We start from the raw sequence: 19,255 nt of genomic DNA on the forward strand, positions 1-19,255 counted from the left end.
AATTTCTATATTTTATAGATGAAGAAAATGAGAACCATGATATTAAGGCACTTGCCCATGGTGGTGCATTTATAGATAATGTGTCTGAGGTAGAATTTCAACCCAGATCCTCTTATGCTAAAGTCAATATTTTTTTTTTTATCTTATCATTTCACTTATATTTCCTCTTTTCTTCTCTGACACTGTCACCATCTTGGTTCAGGTGTTCATCAGTCTTGCCTAGACTACTGAAATAACTTGTTTGATTTCCCTCAAATCTCTTCCCATTCCAGTCCATTCTCCTCACAGCTGTCAAAATGATCTTCCCAAAGTACAGATTTAATCATGTCACCTTTACTCAATAAACTCAACTTTCTCCCTGTCACTTACAAGATCAAATATAAAAATCCTGCTTTGACATTCAAAGACTTTTGTAATCTGCTCCCTACCCTCTACATTTTCAAGTGTTTTATGCTCTATATCCCATTTCCATATATTCTTCAAATCAGTGACACTGGTCTGATGAATCTTTCTCACACTATCTCTGTATTTTGGACATTTTCACTGGCTATTTCCCATCCATCAAATATTCTTCCTTCCTCACCTCAGCCTCTTGCATTTCCAGATGTCCCAGGTAAAGTCCTACCTTCTACATAAAGTCTCTCTTGTCTCCTTTAATGTTAGTGCCTGTCCTCTGTGAGAATTTTGATTTATCCGGCATATAGCCTATTTGAATATAGTTATTTTTATGTTTTCTCCTCCATTGCAGTCTTTTTGAGACCAGGAACTGCCTTCTTTCTTTTTTTTTTTTTTTTTTTTTTTTTTTTTTTTTTTTGATCTTAGCACTAGGACCTGACACATGAAAAACATTTAATAAGTGTTTGTTGACTAAGTAACATCATATCTGAGCAGGAATCTCCTCTTTGCTATTCCCTAATTGAATGGTTTTTCCTCCTTTAAAAAGGTAGTGATGGGGAAACTACTATATTCTATATAGTCCATTCCACTTTCAGACAACTCTAGTTTTTAAAACTTGAAAAAAATTTATCCCAAAAAATTTATCCCTTCATTTCTCTGAATATTGTACCATAAAATAATTTTTAAAAACAGACAAATAAAAAACAATAAATTCCATGCAATAAATCTGCATCAGATTTTTAAAGCCACCAGATATTGGTAACATAGGAAAAACAAAACAAATAAACAAACAAAAACACTAAGTCTTAGATAGATAATTTGCAAAAAAACAATTTGAAACTAAAAGAACAATGGGATTTCTCCGAGAAAATATTACACCCCATCATGAGCTTCCTAAGAAGCTTACTACCTTCACTTATTTTCCCAAAAAGCCTTAAGATAATAAAAATATATATAAAAGCTTACTTACAGGCTGACCAGCATCTCCATCTTCACCCTTATCTCCACCAACACCATCTTGACCCTAGAAGAACAATAAGAGGAAACCTAAATGATTTGTATTAGTTTACCTTTGGTCACCACTTTTTGCCAGAAATGAAAATAGAGTAAGCTATTCCAACTAATATAATGTCAACATTTATTAATATCATGACAGATTGGACAACCAAAGGCATGGCACTGCCCCCAGGCCAGAAGAAGTAGCAGTCCTGCAATCTTAAGTGAAATTGTTGGAATTTAGTTTGAGTACTCAAAGAACACATTATAGACCTGAACATTCTTGCTTCAGGGGGAATATGGAGAAATATTCTTTCCCATAGAAAAAGACCTGTCAGGAAGAGGATTAAGGAGTCAGAAAGTACACAATCATTCTGCCACTTATTTCTGTACATACTCCACCAGCAAAACAAGCTCTCATGCCATGTTTCTCTATCAGCTCATGACTTCTACCTCCTTCCCACCTGTAACCTAGATTCGATCTCTTAGTCCCTTGGTTCTAATAAACAATCTTTTTTCCATATTTTTCTTGGACTCATCCTTCCAGGACACTTTCCTATCAAAACCATCTCATGCCAGTTGATGCAATATTTCCTTAATAATAAGAAGTATGCATGTAAATTATGTATTATATCCCTTCCATTAGACTCTAAGCTCCGATAAGGATGATCTTGTTTTCTTAAGCAAGTCAGCTCAGTATCATATCTAGAACATAAATAATTATCAAATAATCAGTGTATCTGTCCATTCAACTATTTATCTATCATCTAGCTATGTTTTAACTATAATAAAGATATATTTTTTCCCTTTCCAAGTATGACTCCATATATATTCAAATGTAGGCCATTTTACTACAGAAACAAAAGCAACAATAAGAATATATTTTTCTAAAGGACTTTTGCTTTCTAGGATACTTACAGCAGGTCCTGGTTCACCAGGAGGACCAGGATCTCCAGGGAAGCCAACAGGACCCTAGAAAAATTGAAAAAGGGGAAAAAAATTAGTCAACTAATGAATTCCAATGGAACAGAAAAAGCTTTAAAACCTTTCCTTCCCAAGGGCAGCTAGGTGGTGCAGTGGATAGAGCACCATCCCTGAAGTTCAGAGGACCTAAGTTCAAATCGGGGCTCAGATACTTAACACTTCCTAGTTGTGTGACATTGGGCAAGTCACTCAAGGCCAATTGCCTATGCAAAACAAACCAAAACAAAAAAACAAAAAACAAACAAACAAACAAAAAAACCCAGCAATAACAAAAAAACAACAAAACCTCTCTTCCCCTCTATTTTTGTACAATATATTTCCCTTATTATTGATTCAGAAGCTCCAGATCTATTAAATACAACTCTTGAAAATTCTCTTAGAGACTTGCATCAGTCCTTTGGTTTTAAGGTAGTTGGTTTACTTACTGGGTTGCCTTTAGGTCCGTCATCCCCTGGGGGTCCTTTTATTCCTGGAGGTCCTGCAGCACCAGGAGGCCCTGCTTCACCTTTTTCTCCTCTTTCACCTTTTGGACCCTGCATATTATAATAAAAAAGATAAACTTAAAGGCTCTATACTGAAACATGTTAGAGAGAAAATAATGGCAATCCACTTAAAACTTTCTCATTTATTTGAAGAAAATCAGTTTCTTATTTTACAGTTATATTATTTGAATTTTTATTTGACTGCTTCAGTACCAAATTTTAGGGAAAGTGCATATAAAAATGTTTTAAGTGCCTTATGTTATAAGCAGGTTGCAGTTTGAATAACATTTTTGATTGAAATGCTTTCTTCATCTTTAATGGTTAGAAGTCAAGATGCTTACAATCATGAAACAATTTGGTTTTACATATAGAGAATCTGTACTTAAATAATGGTAAGAAATCAGTCCAATATCATTAATGAGTAAAAAATATCTTGAATTTGTTATTCTCTTTAATAATAATAAATTGAATACTTACACCAGGACCAGATTCACCAGGGGGGCCAGGATTTCCTGCTTCTCCAGGTTCACCCTATCATTTAAAGATATGTATTTATGAAATATGAAAGCCAAATAAACATTAACTCTGACAAAATATTAGTCTAGTTTGAATTTTCCCCTTTTTGTATAATTTTGTTTTTCCTATTAGAGATTGGTTTGGTAAACTAGACAACTTTAGTAACAGCATTGGTTTTAAGTGCTTAATAAAATGGCTGGTCTGTCTGTTTGTCTAGTCATAGAATTTTAGAAGTAAAGGTGTTAATCCTGATTTGGGACATTATGGAAAATGATCTAGATCAAGGGTAAATGAACTTATTAAAATCACATAACTAGTTGATAATGAAATATGAACTAAACTTAGCTTTCCTATTAGGTCAGTCTTCTTTCCACAATTCTATTAATCATTGGCAATAATTTTAATCAATCAATAAACATATACTCAGTACCTACTTAAAAATACTTAACTTGAAAACTTGTCTTGCTAGGTAAAAATATAAATGGAATGTTTTCTAGATTGAAGAATATATTAAATGAAGTAAGAGGTACACATTTAAATTTCTAATATATATATATGTATGCATGTATGTGTATATATATGTATATATATACATATATATACACACATATGCATATATATTTTACATAAGAAATTTGAGGGAGGAAGCATTAGCAAATGTAAGGATCAAAAAAGGCTTCTTGGAGAATATGGCATATGAACTGAAGTTTTGAGTGTTGGAAAAAAAGAGGGAAAAGCATTCCAAGTTCAAGGAACATCTCATACAGAAGCTTGAAAATGAAAGATATTTTGTGTGTGAAAAACAGTAAGGCTATTTTAGGTAGATTAAAGAATACATAAAGGGAAATGATGCATATTAAGATAGACAATAGATTGATGTTGAAGGCAGGTTATAAACTAACTTATATGCTTTATTTTCCATAATAAAAATAACTACTTATTATGAAAGTGCTGCAGAATTTGATTTTCTAGAATTCTAGTGAAGAAAGTGTTATTAAAAATAGTTAATGATTTCAAAACAAGAAAAGACTTCAGGCAAATAACCTGAGTCAGATGAAAAGCCATAATTTAATGGAAATTATACAATTCATGAACATGTATATAATATATTTCAAATCCTTTCTTTGGACTCATTCTTCCCACAGTTATTAATGAATGACATTTTTTTCCTAGCTCAGTGGACTGATAAACATCTTCTAGCACACTCTTGTTACTATAATGCCCCATTTACAAATCTGGGAAAATATAAAAATCTGTTACCTTTCAGAAATATTCAGGTAAAAACTGTATCTTTCATTCCTACAGGGTGAATTTATTCCATGTCTAAATTTTGAGAGAAAATTTTCCTGAACTACAAAACATGGAATCTAAAAACTCCTTCAACTGCTTTGAGTGTCCTGTAGACTGTAATTTTCTTGAGGGCAGGGACTATTTTTTAAAAATGTTGTCTTTGTATTTCCAGTGCCTTGCATATAATATGTGCTGTTGGATTGGATCACCATCTCCAAATGATAACATCTTTTAAAACAATCCCCTAACCATCCAAATTAGTATCAATATTTTGAATTATGTTGAACATTTTTTTGTTATCTATTAGACATGACTGTTGCTATTTGTCCTTCATTCTGGACATCAGGGATGTGATGCTATAACATGCAAATGAATTAGATTTAAGTGAAGGAAAACTGTTCAAAGTCACCAATCTTACTTTCTCCTCCAGAACCATTTGGGTCCTGATATAGATCAGGATGACTGGAGATGGTCCAGGATACAGTGGGAGAGCTTGGTCTTTTTAAGCTAAGGTCTTCAACAGGTTTTAGTTTGGCTGAGGCAATGCCCAATCAGTGAGTAAAGCTAGGTAAGATATGAGGCACACATATATGCATATATCTTAATCTGGGAGAAGATCCTTGGGGTTTCTGGCCAAAAGATAAATAAATGCTATTTACATTCACTATTTTCATCATCAGCCTGATGTCATGATGCTTATCTGAGACTATGAACAACAAATGATTAACAACACCCTGGATTAGTATACCCCACTGGGGACCCAACTGGAACTGGGTAACATAACTCCTTTTATTCTTTTCTCTTCTTTTTCCTTTCCTTTCCTTCCCCTCTGCCCACAGAAGGTACCATACCTTTAGCTGTGAGTGCTCTGCCCAAAGGGATATAAATTTTGATCACTGAAACTTTGGGGTTTATAGTTTAGGACCATTCCTGGAACCAAATTACTCTGGTTCTCATTGATGGACAAACAATAGGTCCCAGACCAGCCCCACTTGGTCATTATTTGAGCACTGATTGGCTCAGAGTGAAGGCAAATGGCATCTGTTAGATAATTATTTTTGGAAGACTTTAAAGATAATGTGTTCTCAATTACTTGCTTTGTATGCTGACCAATGATAAAACTTTTAAATTATTCCCAGTAAAGACTAAGCACAGATTGCATATATAGCTATCTTTACAATAAGGTAAAAGCACAGATGTATCTTAGAAACTCAAGACAGTATTTATTCTGCATCATACTAACCCCAAAGCACAAAAACACACTAAAACATCCTCTTAGGATGTTATTAGGGACAGGTAGAATATCTTTAGTAATCACATATTATCAACTTTTCACTTCTGTAATTCGAAATAGATAAAGGGAGGCAAGATGGTAAAGAGTAGGTTTTCCTGGTTTCCCTCAGAATCAATATCAGAGTCTCTAAATTAGTTTAGAACCATAAATATTTAGAGTGTGACAAATTTCCAACAGAAGATATTTCAGAAGAACTTCAGGGAAAGGTTTGTCTCAATGATGCAGGGGGCAGGAGGAAGTGGTTGCTTCTCAGCTTAGTTGCAGGAAGACGCAGGGTGGAGATGCCTCAATAGGTAGGGGAATCTAGTGGAAGGCTCTTAGCCAAAATACAGCAGAATTTGCTACTCTGCCCTAGCTCAGAAGCCAGTGTATCAGCTATAAGACTTCCAAAACAACTACAGAAGACAAACAGAGAGTCTCTGAACAGTATCATAATGTAGAACTTACAAGCCATGCCCACACAGCATGAGAAAGAAGCCAGCAGCACTGGCTCCAGGGCAGTGTGAAGCCACTATTGCCTGGAGAGGGAGCATGGAACAATCTCCCCTTACTCTTGGAGCTGACCTTGACTTTTAAAAATAAGCAAAAAAGCAAAAAAAAAAAAAAAAGAACTCTGACCATAGATAGTTTTTATAGAGACAGGGAAGAATAGACCTCAACTATGAGGAAACTAAAGGCAAAACATCCCCAGATGAAGCCCCAAAGGTGGATAGGAGCTAATCTCCAACTCAATTTTTTTTTGGGGGGGAAGAATTCAAAATGGATCTTAAAAGAGAGCTCTGAAAAAAGAAACACAGAAATTGTCTGAAGAAAATCATTCTTTACAAAATAGTTTTGGCAAAATGGAAAAAGAGAACAACTTCTTGAAAAACAGAATTTGTGAAATGGAAAAAAAATCCAATGAACAAAACAACTCATGTAAAAGTTCAATTAACCAAATGCAAAAGGAGAATTTAAAAAGATAACTGAAGAAAATAATGAACTAAAAATTAGAATCAAACAAATGGAAGTGAATGACTCAATGAGACATTAAGAATCATTCAAACAAAACCAAAAACATGAAAAAAATAAGAAAATGTAAAATACCTCACTGAAAAAATAACTGTTCTGGAAAATAGAACCAGAATAGACAATCTAAGAATTATTGGACTACCTGATGAAAAAGAGAGCTTATACAACATCTTTCAAGAAATCTTCAAGGAAAACTATTCTGATGTCCCAGAACCAGAAGGTAAACTAGATATTGAAAGAATCCATTGATCACCTCCTGAATGAAACCCCCAAATGAAAACTCCAAGGAATTTTATAGCTAAATTCCAGAATTTTCAGATCAAGGAAAAAAATTGCAAGTAGCCAGAAAGAAACAATGCAAATATCAAGGAACTATAACCAGGATTACTCAGGACCTAGCAGTTTCCACTTTAAAAGATGGAAGAACCTGGAATAAGATATTCTGGAGGGTAAAGTAACTTGAACTACAACCAACAAAAATTTAATGAAATAGGAGATTTTCATTTATTTTTGCTGAAAAGACAAGTGCTAAACATAAAATATGGTCTTCAAATACAGAACTTTAGAAGCATAAAAAAATAAAAAAAAGAAGAAAAAAAATCTGTTTTTAAAAAGTTAAAATGTTTACAATCCTATATGGGAAGATGATATGTTCAACTCTTGAGAATTTTATCTTTGTTAAGGGTATACTTAGAGGGTATAGGTATAATTTGTCTACTCTGGTGATATCAAAAAGAAACTAGGGGTGAAAAAAGGATTGTACTTGGAGAAGATGAAAGAGGAGGTAAAATGGAATAAATTACATCACATGAAGAGGTAAAAAGACCTATTAAAATTAAGCTAAAGAAGGGAAAGGGACGAGTATAATGTGAAACTTACTCTCCCTCGAATTGGCTCAAACAGAAAATATCAGACATATTTAGTTTGATGTAAAAACTTGAATCATTATAAAGGGAAATAGGAGGAGAAAGGAGAAAGAAAAGGAAGAGATAATAGAAGGGGAAAGGGATAAAAAAGGGGAGAAGAGATATAAAAGGGGAAGGCAGATTGAGGGAAGTGGTGGTCAAAAACAAAACATTGGGGAAGCGGGAAAGAGAGAAAGGAAAAAGAGAAGTATAATTTGGGGGAAAATAAGATGGTAGTAATCTTAACTGTAAATGTGAATTGGATGAACTCTTCCATAAAACAAAAGGGGATATCAGAATGGATTAAATGTGGGATGAGGAAAGGGCGGGAGAAAAGTTTGGAACACAAGGTTTTGTAAAGGTGAATGTTGAAAACTATTTTGCATATATTTTTATAATAAAAATATTTAAAAAATTAAAACTGCACACTGTACAAGCCTTTAACAAGATGATAGTGCTATTGGATTGAAATTAAAACTGTTAACTTGAAAATTACTATTTTCTCTTTCAAGATGAATTGTTAATCTGCTTAGTTATTTAAGATCAATTAGACCTACATATCCCAGTATTTGCATTATTTGAAAAGTCATAAATCATTCAGACAGCCAACAGTAATGGAATTATATGTAAGACATGTTTTCTAGTACATTTTAGGAGCTGTTTGTTCTTGTTTTATGAATAAATTTTAATGAATTTATTAGCAAAATAACTGAAGCAACTGTAAAGCTGTCTACAACAATTTCAATGTGGGGAAAAAAACATTTTGCATTTATAAATGTTCACACTTTTCCCATTATTTCATAGAAATCTCTTGCAAGTTTATATAATTTTGCTCATGCATCACTTTATGTCCAATACATAAGCTAGACCTTTGTAAAAGTTTTCTGGACCCACTTATGCTAGATAAGAGGTTCTCAAAAGCAGTGCTTCTTGGGAGGAGCAAGATTCAATACAATTGCTTGACTTCTTTACTACACCTCCTGGTACAGGCCCTTATCTACTCACTCTCAGAATATTTCAATAGTTGTCTTTACCACCTCAAGTCTCTTCTCATTCCACTCTATCCTCTATTCCAAATTGTTTTGACAGTTGAGTAGCTATCAAAATAATCTTTCCAAAGTACAAATCTCCCTGTCACCTCTCTATTCAATTAGCTTCAGTAGCTCCCTAAGATGAAATGGACATTCTATTTCCCAATTCTAAGCATTTTCACTGATTATTCCCCTTATCTAGAATTCTCTCCTCTTCTCTCACTCATGGTTTCCATCTAAAATCTCAACTTCTATAAGAAGTCTTTTCTGATCTCTCTCTGTTAGATGCTTTTCCTCAATTAATTATCTCTAATTTATTAAATATATATTTTGTTTGTACATAGTTACTTACATATTTTCTTCCCCATTAGAATGCAAATTTCTTGAAGACAGATAATTGGTTTTGCCTTATTATTATTAATATTTAGTAGAATACTTAGCATATAGTAGGCTCTTAACAAATTCTTACTAATCAACAAATTTTGTATTATTATCATAGGATTTAAAGCTACAATGTAGTTTAGAGGCAATTTCATATAGGTCCCTCATTTTGCAAAGAGTAAAACATAGTGTCCTAGGAAAGTAAAAAGACTTGCCCAAAATCACACTGTCAATGACAGTCAGCATTTGAATCTAAATCATCTCTTAATATGCTATCACACTCCCTCTAAATATAATGACAACAGACTTATTTGTCACACTTGTTACTTGGGGTTTCAATGGAGATTGTCTAGAACAAATTTCTAATTTTGAGTCAAGGTCAGAGTCGAATCAATAGAGCTAGCATATTTGAGGAATATTAGCAATTATTAATATATTATTATTATATACTAATATATTACTAATATGAATATAATAATATAATTAATAATAAATAATTAGTATAAGAAAGGACACTATTTTTTTAAAGTTTTTTGACATCTTTGGTAATTGTTTTAAAAGTAAAAGTTGACTTAATGAAGCACAGAAAAACCATGAATATTAATGACAGAACACTTCTAAACATAACAATTGCTTAGTCATGTTTTTCACACTTCAAAGGATGAGATGTTTTTAATACATTCAATTATTTCACTATGGGGGTAATTATTCTATGGAATCAAATAACAAAATTAGAATGTTTTATTTTTAATTCTTGAAGTAAAAATAAATTATATGCAATAAGATAAATAATAGTGGGCAGAGGACCTCCATCTCCTGGTAGTGCTCAAATCTAAAAGGTAATCCTTTTTGTTTCCTCTAGATATACCATGATACTCCAAAGTGAAGGAATATATATTTTGAATCTTTTCACTTTGAAAATGTTTTCCAGAAACATGGCTCACTGATCCCATATCAAAATCTTTCTTGAAGCTTCTGAATTTCATATTCGTATCTATAGTTCTATAAAAGGTTTCCTGTCTGTCCAGAAATTATGTGTGCTCCCTTAGTAGAGACTTTTCAAAAATTAAGGGGAGATAATTTTCTCTTTTGATCTCCATCCAGAAAATATCTTTTCAAGAATTTATCTTCATGTATGTTCTTTCAGTGATACATTGAAAGAAGTTTTCCTTCCAAAACAGTATTATACAGGATTTACCTATAGGGTCAACAGGCCTCTCTGTAACAAGAATAATGCACACTTACTTTAAGTCTTTAAAAAGTTTTCTCTCAATAACCCAGAAAAGTAGTTAAAGCAAACCAAAAGAGACAAAAAAAGATCAAAGAAAATGGAAAAATGACTTATATTTACAAAAATATTTAGTTTTTGTTTTTTGTTCATTGTTGTTGTTGTTGTTAAATAGTAAAATACTAGAAAATTAATAATGTGTCCATCAAATAGGAAATGTTAGAACAAATTATAGTAGCTAAATGTAATGGAATAATGGTATATTATGAGAAATGATGAAACAGTTTTACAGAAACATGGGGAGACTTGTATGAAATAATGCAGACAGAAGAGACCATAAAGAAAAAGGAAAGACATGAACGCTGATCGACACAATGATAAACCATAATTCTCAAGGACCAATGAGGAAGATTGCTACACACTTCCTGGCAATGAGTTAGTGGACTTAATATATAGAATAGTATATATGTATATTTACATGCACATATATGTGTGTATGTATATATGAAATATATACATTCATTTATTTAAACATAATCAATGTGGAAATTTGCTTGATCATGCAATTTTTATGGAATTTCTTTTATTTTAATAAGGGGGAAGGTAGGAGAAAGATTAAAAACATTTTTGCCTATCAAAAATAAAATTAAAATTGTTTAAAAAGTATTTAGCATTGTGCTAAACACTTTAAAAATATTGTTTTACTTGATCAAGCAACATAACAACCCTATGAAATAGATGCTATGAATATCTCTATCTTATAATTGATGAAATTGAGGCTGAAAGGTTAAATGACTTGCTTAGAATCACATGGATAAATAACCTGAAAACAGATTTGAACAAAGAAGATGTGACAGAGTACAACAGATCAGAACTGTGGATCTGTGTTCTAGATATTTAATGGAGGTATTGGTGGGGACATATCTACATGTACATGTGCATGAAAAATATCCTCTTTATCATTAGCTACCTATCATTTGGTAATGAATATATGACTCCTCTATTACATTCTGATCACAGTTTAGAGATCAGAAACCTAAGAAGTGATATACCCAATCCAAGGAATGGTAGCTGCTGGGACAATGATAATTGTTCTTACAAAAAGACATTATAGAAGCAGATATATAATTGCCCATGTGTCCTGAAACAGGGGAAGTCCATGGACAATGTTCCTACACCTCAAACTCCTATATAGAAAAAAAGGCATTTTGGTCTCCTAGATGATAGAATAAGAGCCTAGTTTTTTAGATGGTCAAAAGTCATTTCCGGCCAGTCAAGTGCCAGCCTTGGGTTGCTTAATGGGTGACCCTAAAATTAAAAGCTCCCCAGAATTCAAGAGATTGAACACTGGACCTTATACAAATAGAAGGGATATTTTTTACAAGCTTTCCACCTTTTTTGTGTTTTGTGCTCAACTATGGTAGTACTACAAAGCAGAAGACCACTGGAAGACTACTTTCCCTTTTATCACTGCTAGTGAAAAAAAATATTTTAGAAACTAAAAAAAAAAAAAAAGATTGTAGAAGTGGATATGGGGGCAAATGATGTCTTGACCAAAACATAAAATAAATGAAGATAATATTAAACTTATATAAGTAAAATTCAACTTTATTAAGACTTATCTGTTTTGTCATTGAATAATTTACTGATCTAATAGCTTTTCAACTGTGCTAAAAATGATAAAATGCATTGATGCATTCACCGAGGAAGCAAAACTGATTTTTAGAATTCTCTAATCAAATGTGAATTATCACTCATGATTCCTGAAGGGAGATCTTAAAATTAGGAATTTATATCTATCAAGTTCTCTGTCTCATAAATAATACCAGATGAAAATAGGGCAAAAGAAAAGATCCATTAAATTTTCTGGGGTATATAAATTTAAGAGTAATAGAACATAGTTGGAGTGTAAGAGATACACAAATCACAAACTTTGCTTGACAGAAATGTTCTCAGTGGATTCAAATTTGGCAGGCTATTGTTACATAAAGTTTTTACTAAAAAGGATCAAGGTGGAAAGGGAATTTCCTAAAACTCTAAACATCTGGTATACACTTCATCTTCAACAGTAAGACTGAAGACAAAAACATAAAGGAGCAACCAATTTGCTTTTTTTTTTTAAATTAATACAAGAACTTTGGGAAAAGGCAAAATGATCTGGAAGGAGCAATATATGTTTTCAGTTTGTTTATATAGGCAAGAATAAATCTAGAATAGTTCTTACAATCTTAATGTCAGCATTAATGTATACATTCATGTAGAAATTAGCTCACTGGAAAAATAAGTGTACTAAGCTGCTACCAACTGTCTAATACAATGATGAAATCACTTAGCACAGTACATGACACAGAGAGATGTTTAATAAATGTTTATTAATTAGCTGTTATAGATTTACATCTGAATTTTCTTTTGCTAGTCTTAATTATAGAAACTATCTTCAAGTAAAAATGACTTGCCCAGGATCATTTAGTAATAGAACTTCAGGTCTAAAGTTAAGAAGACCTGAGTTCAAATCCAGACTTAGATAATTACTTGTTATCTGACACTGGACAAGCCACTTACTTTGTTCACCTCAGTTTCCTCATTAGTAAAATGAGTTGGAAAAGAAATGGCAAACTACTCCAATATTTTTGCCAAGAAAACTTCCAATAAGGTTACAAGGAGTGAAATAGAACTGAAACCATTAAACAACTATTCTCTTATAAAGATAATGATTGGATTAGAAAGAGTAGAACAAAAATAATTGATAAAGAATAATACAAGACAACCTGGATTTGCTCATGCTTATGAGCATCATCCTTTGATACTGAAAATCTTATGACTAATGATCTACTTGTGAGTGAACTTTAAAAGACTGTAAAGACAAAATACTATACTAATGAAAAGGTACAGAGTTCCTTCCCTTTTTTTTTTTTTAAGAATTAATCACAAACTGCAGACTAGTGAATTCTACTGATTACTGAGAAAATTCTTTATTATAGAAAGGATTATTAGGAAATATCTAGAAAAGTTAAGAATGAGTGCAAAAAGCTTGGTCTATAGGTTAATTAACTGGAATATCAATGGAATACCATGGATCTATTATAGATATAGTATATATACTATTATAGATATAGTATTTAGATACAAAACATTTATAGATGTGCATGGATATAGTTCAACTACATGGTGCAGTGGATAGAATACTGGACTTAATATCATGATTAGTTTAAATTTCGCTTCAAAAATTCCCTAGCAATGCAACTAGAAGCAAGTAACTTAATCTCTATCGGCCTCAGTTTCCTCATCTATAAAATGAGGATAATAATGGCATTTATTTTTCAAGATGATTACAAAGATAACATTTGTAAAGTATTTTGCAAACCAAGTTTTATGCACACATACAAACAAGCTATTATTATTATTTAACACTTCTAATCAATCAATGAATGAAAATGTATTAAGTACTTAATATGTTCCAGGAACTCTGATCATATTAATTTTATTAATTAACCATGATCTGAGTTTAAGTTTAAATCTGGCCTCAGACCCTTAACACTTCCTGGCTGTGCGACCTTGGGAAAGTCACTTAATATCAATTACCTCAGCAAAAAAAAAAAAAAAAAAAAAAAAAAAAAAAAAAAAAAGCACTACTGGGATCTTTGCTCTCAAGTCTGTTATCATAGAAAAAGCATAAAACAAAGGTTTCATTCAGAAAAGGCTGAAAGAGTAGGACCTTGGATGTTATATAAAGAAATTGGAATTTTACTTATGAGGCAACAGGCCTCATATTTACTTATGAGGCAACTAAAGGTAATTCAGCAAAGAAGTAATGTGACTGGATCTAGAAATGGAAGATGAATTGCATAGTGGTATGAAAGGTGTGTGAGAAACTTTTGAGACTGGAGATAGGCAAAGCTGAGAGAGCATGTGGTGGCAATGAAAAAGATGAGGAAGAAATTAATATGAGTTGCAAGACATATTTTGGCCAATGTTTTAATCTATTCTATCTTATTTCAAATTATGTAACATTTTATTGTTTATAATAATGATAACAGTTGACTTCTAGCTAATACTTTATTTGCCTTAGTTATCTAACATCAGATATGTGAAGTAAGTTTTCCAGTAATTATCACCTTTTTACATATAGCAAAACAGAAAGATTAAGTGATTTGCCCAGGATTACCCAACTTCTATTTAAATTAAGGATTTGAAACCAGGTCCAGCACTCTACCCTCTGCATTCTACTGTTCACTAAGATAGTTTATACTTTCACATTTACTTTGCGGACAAATATATTTTTTCTATGCCTTATTTTAAAAACTCAGTAAACAACACAATTAGTTGGCATTCCAATATCATTACCTACTATAATATACTACTTTATATTCCACTTGTAAATTATCATGTAAGTTATCTCAACATTTCAATAGATTAAATCCTATTTCTTAAGACACAAAGTCTACCACTGACTATTTTGCTTAAGCATAAAATCCTCAAACTTAAGTTTCCAATAGTATATACAAAAGTAACATCAGATAAAACATTAAAAACTGAAAGTGTATGTGTGTGTGTGTGTGTGTGTGTGTGTGTGTGTGTGTGTGTGTGTGTGTTGTTTTGGTGAGGATAAGAATAGATTTGAACCAAGAGACAGTGATGGAATTTATTTGTTATCAGGATTCACATTCACAATGATTTTATTATCTTTTATGTTTTAATGAACCTTACTAATTCTGGCTGAATTAGATAAATTTTAGAAAGTTTTTTTTTTTTTTTTTTAACATTGCTTAAAATGCTTAAGCTATGTGTATAATGCTATATACTTTCAAGATAAATGATATTTAATACTTTGTATTCCAAATGTTGCAAAATACGACAAATTTTAGTTATTACAATTTGCTTATGAACTATGCATTCTGTTGGAAAACTTTGTATATAAAATTCACATGCAAAACATGTATTTACTGTATATATATATATGTATGTTGTACATATATATACATATATGTAAACATGAATATATGTTTCATTGTGGCTAAAGCACTATACTGTTTCTATCATGTATTGCTTTTAAAGCTATATATTTTCCACCCTTCAAGACTTCTATTCTCTTCAAAATGGATTGTCTAAGTTCTGATTTTAGTAATTTTCTTACCTTTTCACCAACACCACCAACTGAGCCAACTGAACCTGAGGGGCCTTGTGGACCCTGAAATACAGAAAAAGATAAATTAGTGAGATATATAAATAAATAGGAGAAAGTTAAATTTTGGTTATAAAATGTGCATCTAGGTATTTGTACTAATTAGCGGTCAGCAGCTAAATAGATATACAAGTGGAAATATGGGTAGAGTTTAGGCACATATTGTGGAAACTCTCTCTGAGCGATGATCATTTTTCAACATTTGCCATTTTACTTTTGTAACTTCAAGTATTCATATGATTTTCTTTATAATCTAATTTTCACTTTCACATTGGTAATCATGCACATTTGTGAATATACTAAGCAGAGAAAAAAATGAGAGATACCAAGAACACAAGTTTATGGAATAAATGGTACCTTAATGCTTCACTATTCTTGTTCATCCCATCACTATGATGGTAAAGGGTAGGGCAGAGTAAAGGGCTCTCCCTTCATTGCATATTTTCATTATTTGTTTTAAAAACTGAGGATGTGTGTTAGAATTATGCCCCCAAGTATAATACAAGTCCTTTAGGCTCTAAAATGATATCTAGACATTATCCAAATGAAATAACTAAAGTTCCATCAAGTTCTGTCTTGGTTTTCAGAGGGCAGTTAACATAGAAACACTTAACAGCAGTATGGTAGATAGTACAATACCCTCACAGGGTGGAAGATAAGATTCAAGTTAAAAAATTAGTTTTAAGAATCTTATTTGGTATACAGCATTTATGGCATTATATGTTTTATGTGTTCAAAAAAAGGTGAATATTGTCTGAGGTGTGTGTTTTTTTAATTGAGATGTAGCATAAAAAGTCACAGAATTATTGTGAATTACTAGTGAAAAAATACTTTTCATGTTGTCAATTTTATTTTGTAGATTGCATTTTATGGGTTATTTAATAGTTATCTGAGTTTAAAAAGTACATATCAGAAATAATATTTTATTATAAAGAATTATGTGAATAAAAGTGAATTTTCAACAATGTCTAGGGAAAGATTATGGCTTTCAATGTCTATAAGAGTCTAATCCCCTATTTCCCATAAGTTCAATATATCAACATTCAAGTTTTTGTCTTGTACTCTGTTTTCTAGAAATGTTATCCTCACAAAAGTTGAGAATTAACTGTCATAAATAAATCACATTGTAATTGTGTTTGACTCTGTCCATTCAAATATTTAAGACATTGATATAGATTTAGAGCTAGAAAGGATCTTAAAGATCATGGTATCCATTTTCTTTCTGGAAAATTGAGACCCAGAGAAACTCAATGACTTGAACAGTATCAATTTACCCACCTTGCCATCATTATCTGCTTAAGTTTTATATTATTTTAATGAAGGATATAATCCTGTTGCTTAGGTCAATGTAATTCCAAAGAGTTGTCTAAGTTTATCAATACTTGGAACTTGGCATGTAATTCTTAACTGCTTTACTTAAGGAAAGACTGAAGACTAGAGATAGGTCCACTGAAGGACAGTTGTTAAGGTACTGCAGAGGTTTTCATTGAGAACTGTTAAACAGATTTGAACTTTTCATTGTGGAACCATGAAGGTTGAAAGTTTCAGTTTATTGAGTCAAAAAGGACTTTGATAGACTGAACATGGGATTATTCCACAAATACAAGAAGTATTGAGAAATACTTTTTGTACAAGCAAAAACAAAACAAAACAAAACAACAAAACAAAACAACAACAACAGTTTTTCAAAGAAAGAAATAGAAATTTTAGTCACCACTTCAATATGTCTTATAAACTAAAACACACTTTAAAAGGGTTGGGTTTTCATATATACCAAACCCACATACATTACTAAAAGGACATTATGGATATTTATAACATAGCCCTCCCTTTTTGAATTGATGTCCCAGGGAACAGCCATATTTCATCCCTTACTGCCAATGGTGGTACTATTATTCTAAATTGAGTATTATTCAAAACCACTATGATACAATGTGTCCTAATTTTATTAATTTAATTCTTACAAATTAAAAAAAAAATATTCATTCTCTGTCTCTGCCTCTTTCTCAACCCCACCTCCCTTTATTTGTATATGTGTATATATGTGTATTTATTAGTCATCATGTATTTGTATCTGAGATGCTAGCTGAGTAACCATAAGCAACTCTTTTTCCCTCCGGATCTTAGTGCTATCATCTATAAAATTAAAATATATGAATTTTATTAGATGATGCTGACTAAGTTTCCTTCTAGCTTATAAATCTAAAGTATGTTATACTTCAGTTGTCCCCAAATAATTAGAAGTAATCTTGCTAATAATCTAGCCATTTACATAATCAACTATTCTTTATTTAAATTAAAATAAATAAAATATTTCTTACATCTGCACCATTGGGACCCTGAGGACCTCTTGGGCCTGGAGGACCAGGCGGACCCTGTAAACAGAAAGATATTTATTAAAACAATGACAATACAAGATTAAAATTATCCCAAAGTTTAATTTTCTGTATAAGAATATTTTTAAAAATGACAATCAGTAAGCATCTATTAAATGCTTAACAATGTGTTTGGTGTTATATTAAATGTTTGAATACCAAAAAAAAGGAAAAATACAAAAAACAGTCTTTAATTTCCAGGAGCTTTTGATCTAATGTAGGAGGTCACATATGGAGAATAAGGAAAATAACCACAGAGGAGAACTCTAGTAACTGAGGGAACTGGTAAAATCTCTGGTCACACACACACACACACACATATTTATATACTAATATACTAAAAAAAAAAAAAATATATATATATATATATATATATATATATATATATATATATATATATATATATATATATATATATATATATAAGTTTAATTAGGGAAACCAATTTCTATCTAAATGTTAGGAAGTTTCTTTTCTGGGGGCTTAGAGCAATTGTGATTAAGCTCATAGATGTCCATCTCAAAAAATATTCCCAAAAACTACAAAGAAGTTTACTGTTGTAAAGGAGTATTACAGAAGTTTAAGAAGTCTGAAAATGAAAGTAGAGTTAAGATTGTGAATAGTATTAAATGTTAGAAGGTTTCTTTTTTGATCTTATAGATAATAGGCACTAGAATTTGTTGATTAGGGGGTTAACATAATTAGATCCATGTTTTAGGAAAATCATTTTGGCAGTTCTGTGGATGATAAATTACAAGGGGAATAAAACAGGAAAACCAATTTAAAGCTGATCATTAAAAATACAGTTGAGAAGTGGTGAGTTGAAAAAAGGATACTAATGTGTGAGGTAGTAAAAAAAAAAACAGCAAGAAATGGCAGGATTTGACAATTTATTGAATCTAAGAGAGCAAATTGAAGATTATAACTAAGTTGTAAGCCTGGGAAAGCGGGAAGATATGATAACAACTTGGTAATTTATTTAATAGTAATAGAGAAGTTCAGAAGAGGTAAAGGTTTGGTGAGGAAAATGAGTTCTGTTTTAAATATTTTGAGTAGTCTATTGAATATTCCACTGGAGCTGTGGAATAGAGCTCAGGAGACAGACTAGTGCTAAATAGTTCTGTATATAATCTGCAAAGATGAAAATTAAATCCATGTGGAATAATAAAATCAGATTTTTCCCT

General features: G+C 31.7%; 1 protein-coding gene across 1 annotated transcript in view; it reads right to left on the minus strand.

Moving 5' to 3' along the window:
- The window catches only part of COL11A1 (collagen type XI alpha 1 chain), a 257,944-nt gene that overhangs the window by 40,428 nt on the left and 198,261 nt on the right, over positions 1-19,255 (minus strand). The window contains exons 48-53 of the mRNA XM_074262824.1: positions 18,018-18,071; positions 15,649-15,702; positions 3,336-3,389; positions 2,802-2,909; positions 2,311-2,364; positions 1,367-1,420 (exon numbers count right to left, since the gene is read on the minus strand). Coding sequence (XP_074118925.1) covers positions 1,367-1,420; positions 2,311-2,364; positions 2,802-2,909; positions 3,336-3,389; positions 15,649-15,702; positions 18,018-18,071 — 378 coding nt within the window. The remainder of the gene's footprint in view (positions 1-1,366; positions 1,421-2,310; positions 2,365-2,801; positions 2,910-3,335; positions 3,390-15,648; positions 15,703-18,017; positions 18,072-19,255) is intronic.

This window comes from Sminthopsis crassicaudata, chromosome 4 (genome assembly GCF_048593235.1).
Source record: "Sminthopsis crassicaudata isolate SCR6 chromosome 4, ASM4859323v1, whole genome shotgun sequence".
Lineage (NCBI taxonomy): Eukaryota > Metazoa > Chordata > Mammalia > Dasyuromorphia > Dasyuridae > Sminthopsis > Sminthopsis crassicaudata.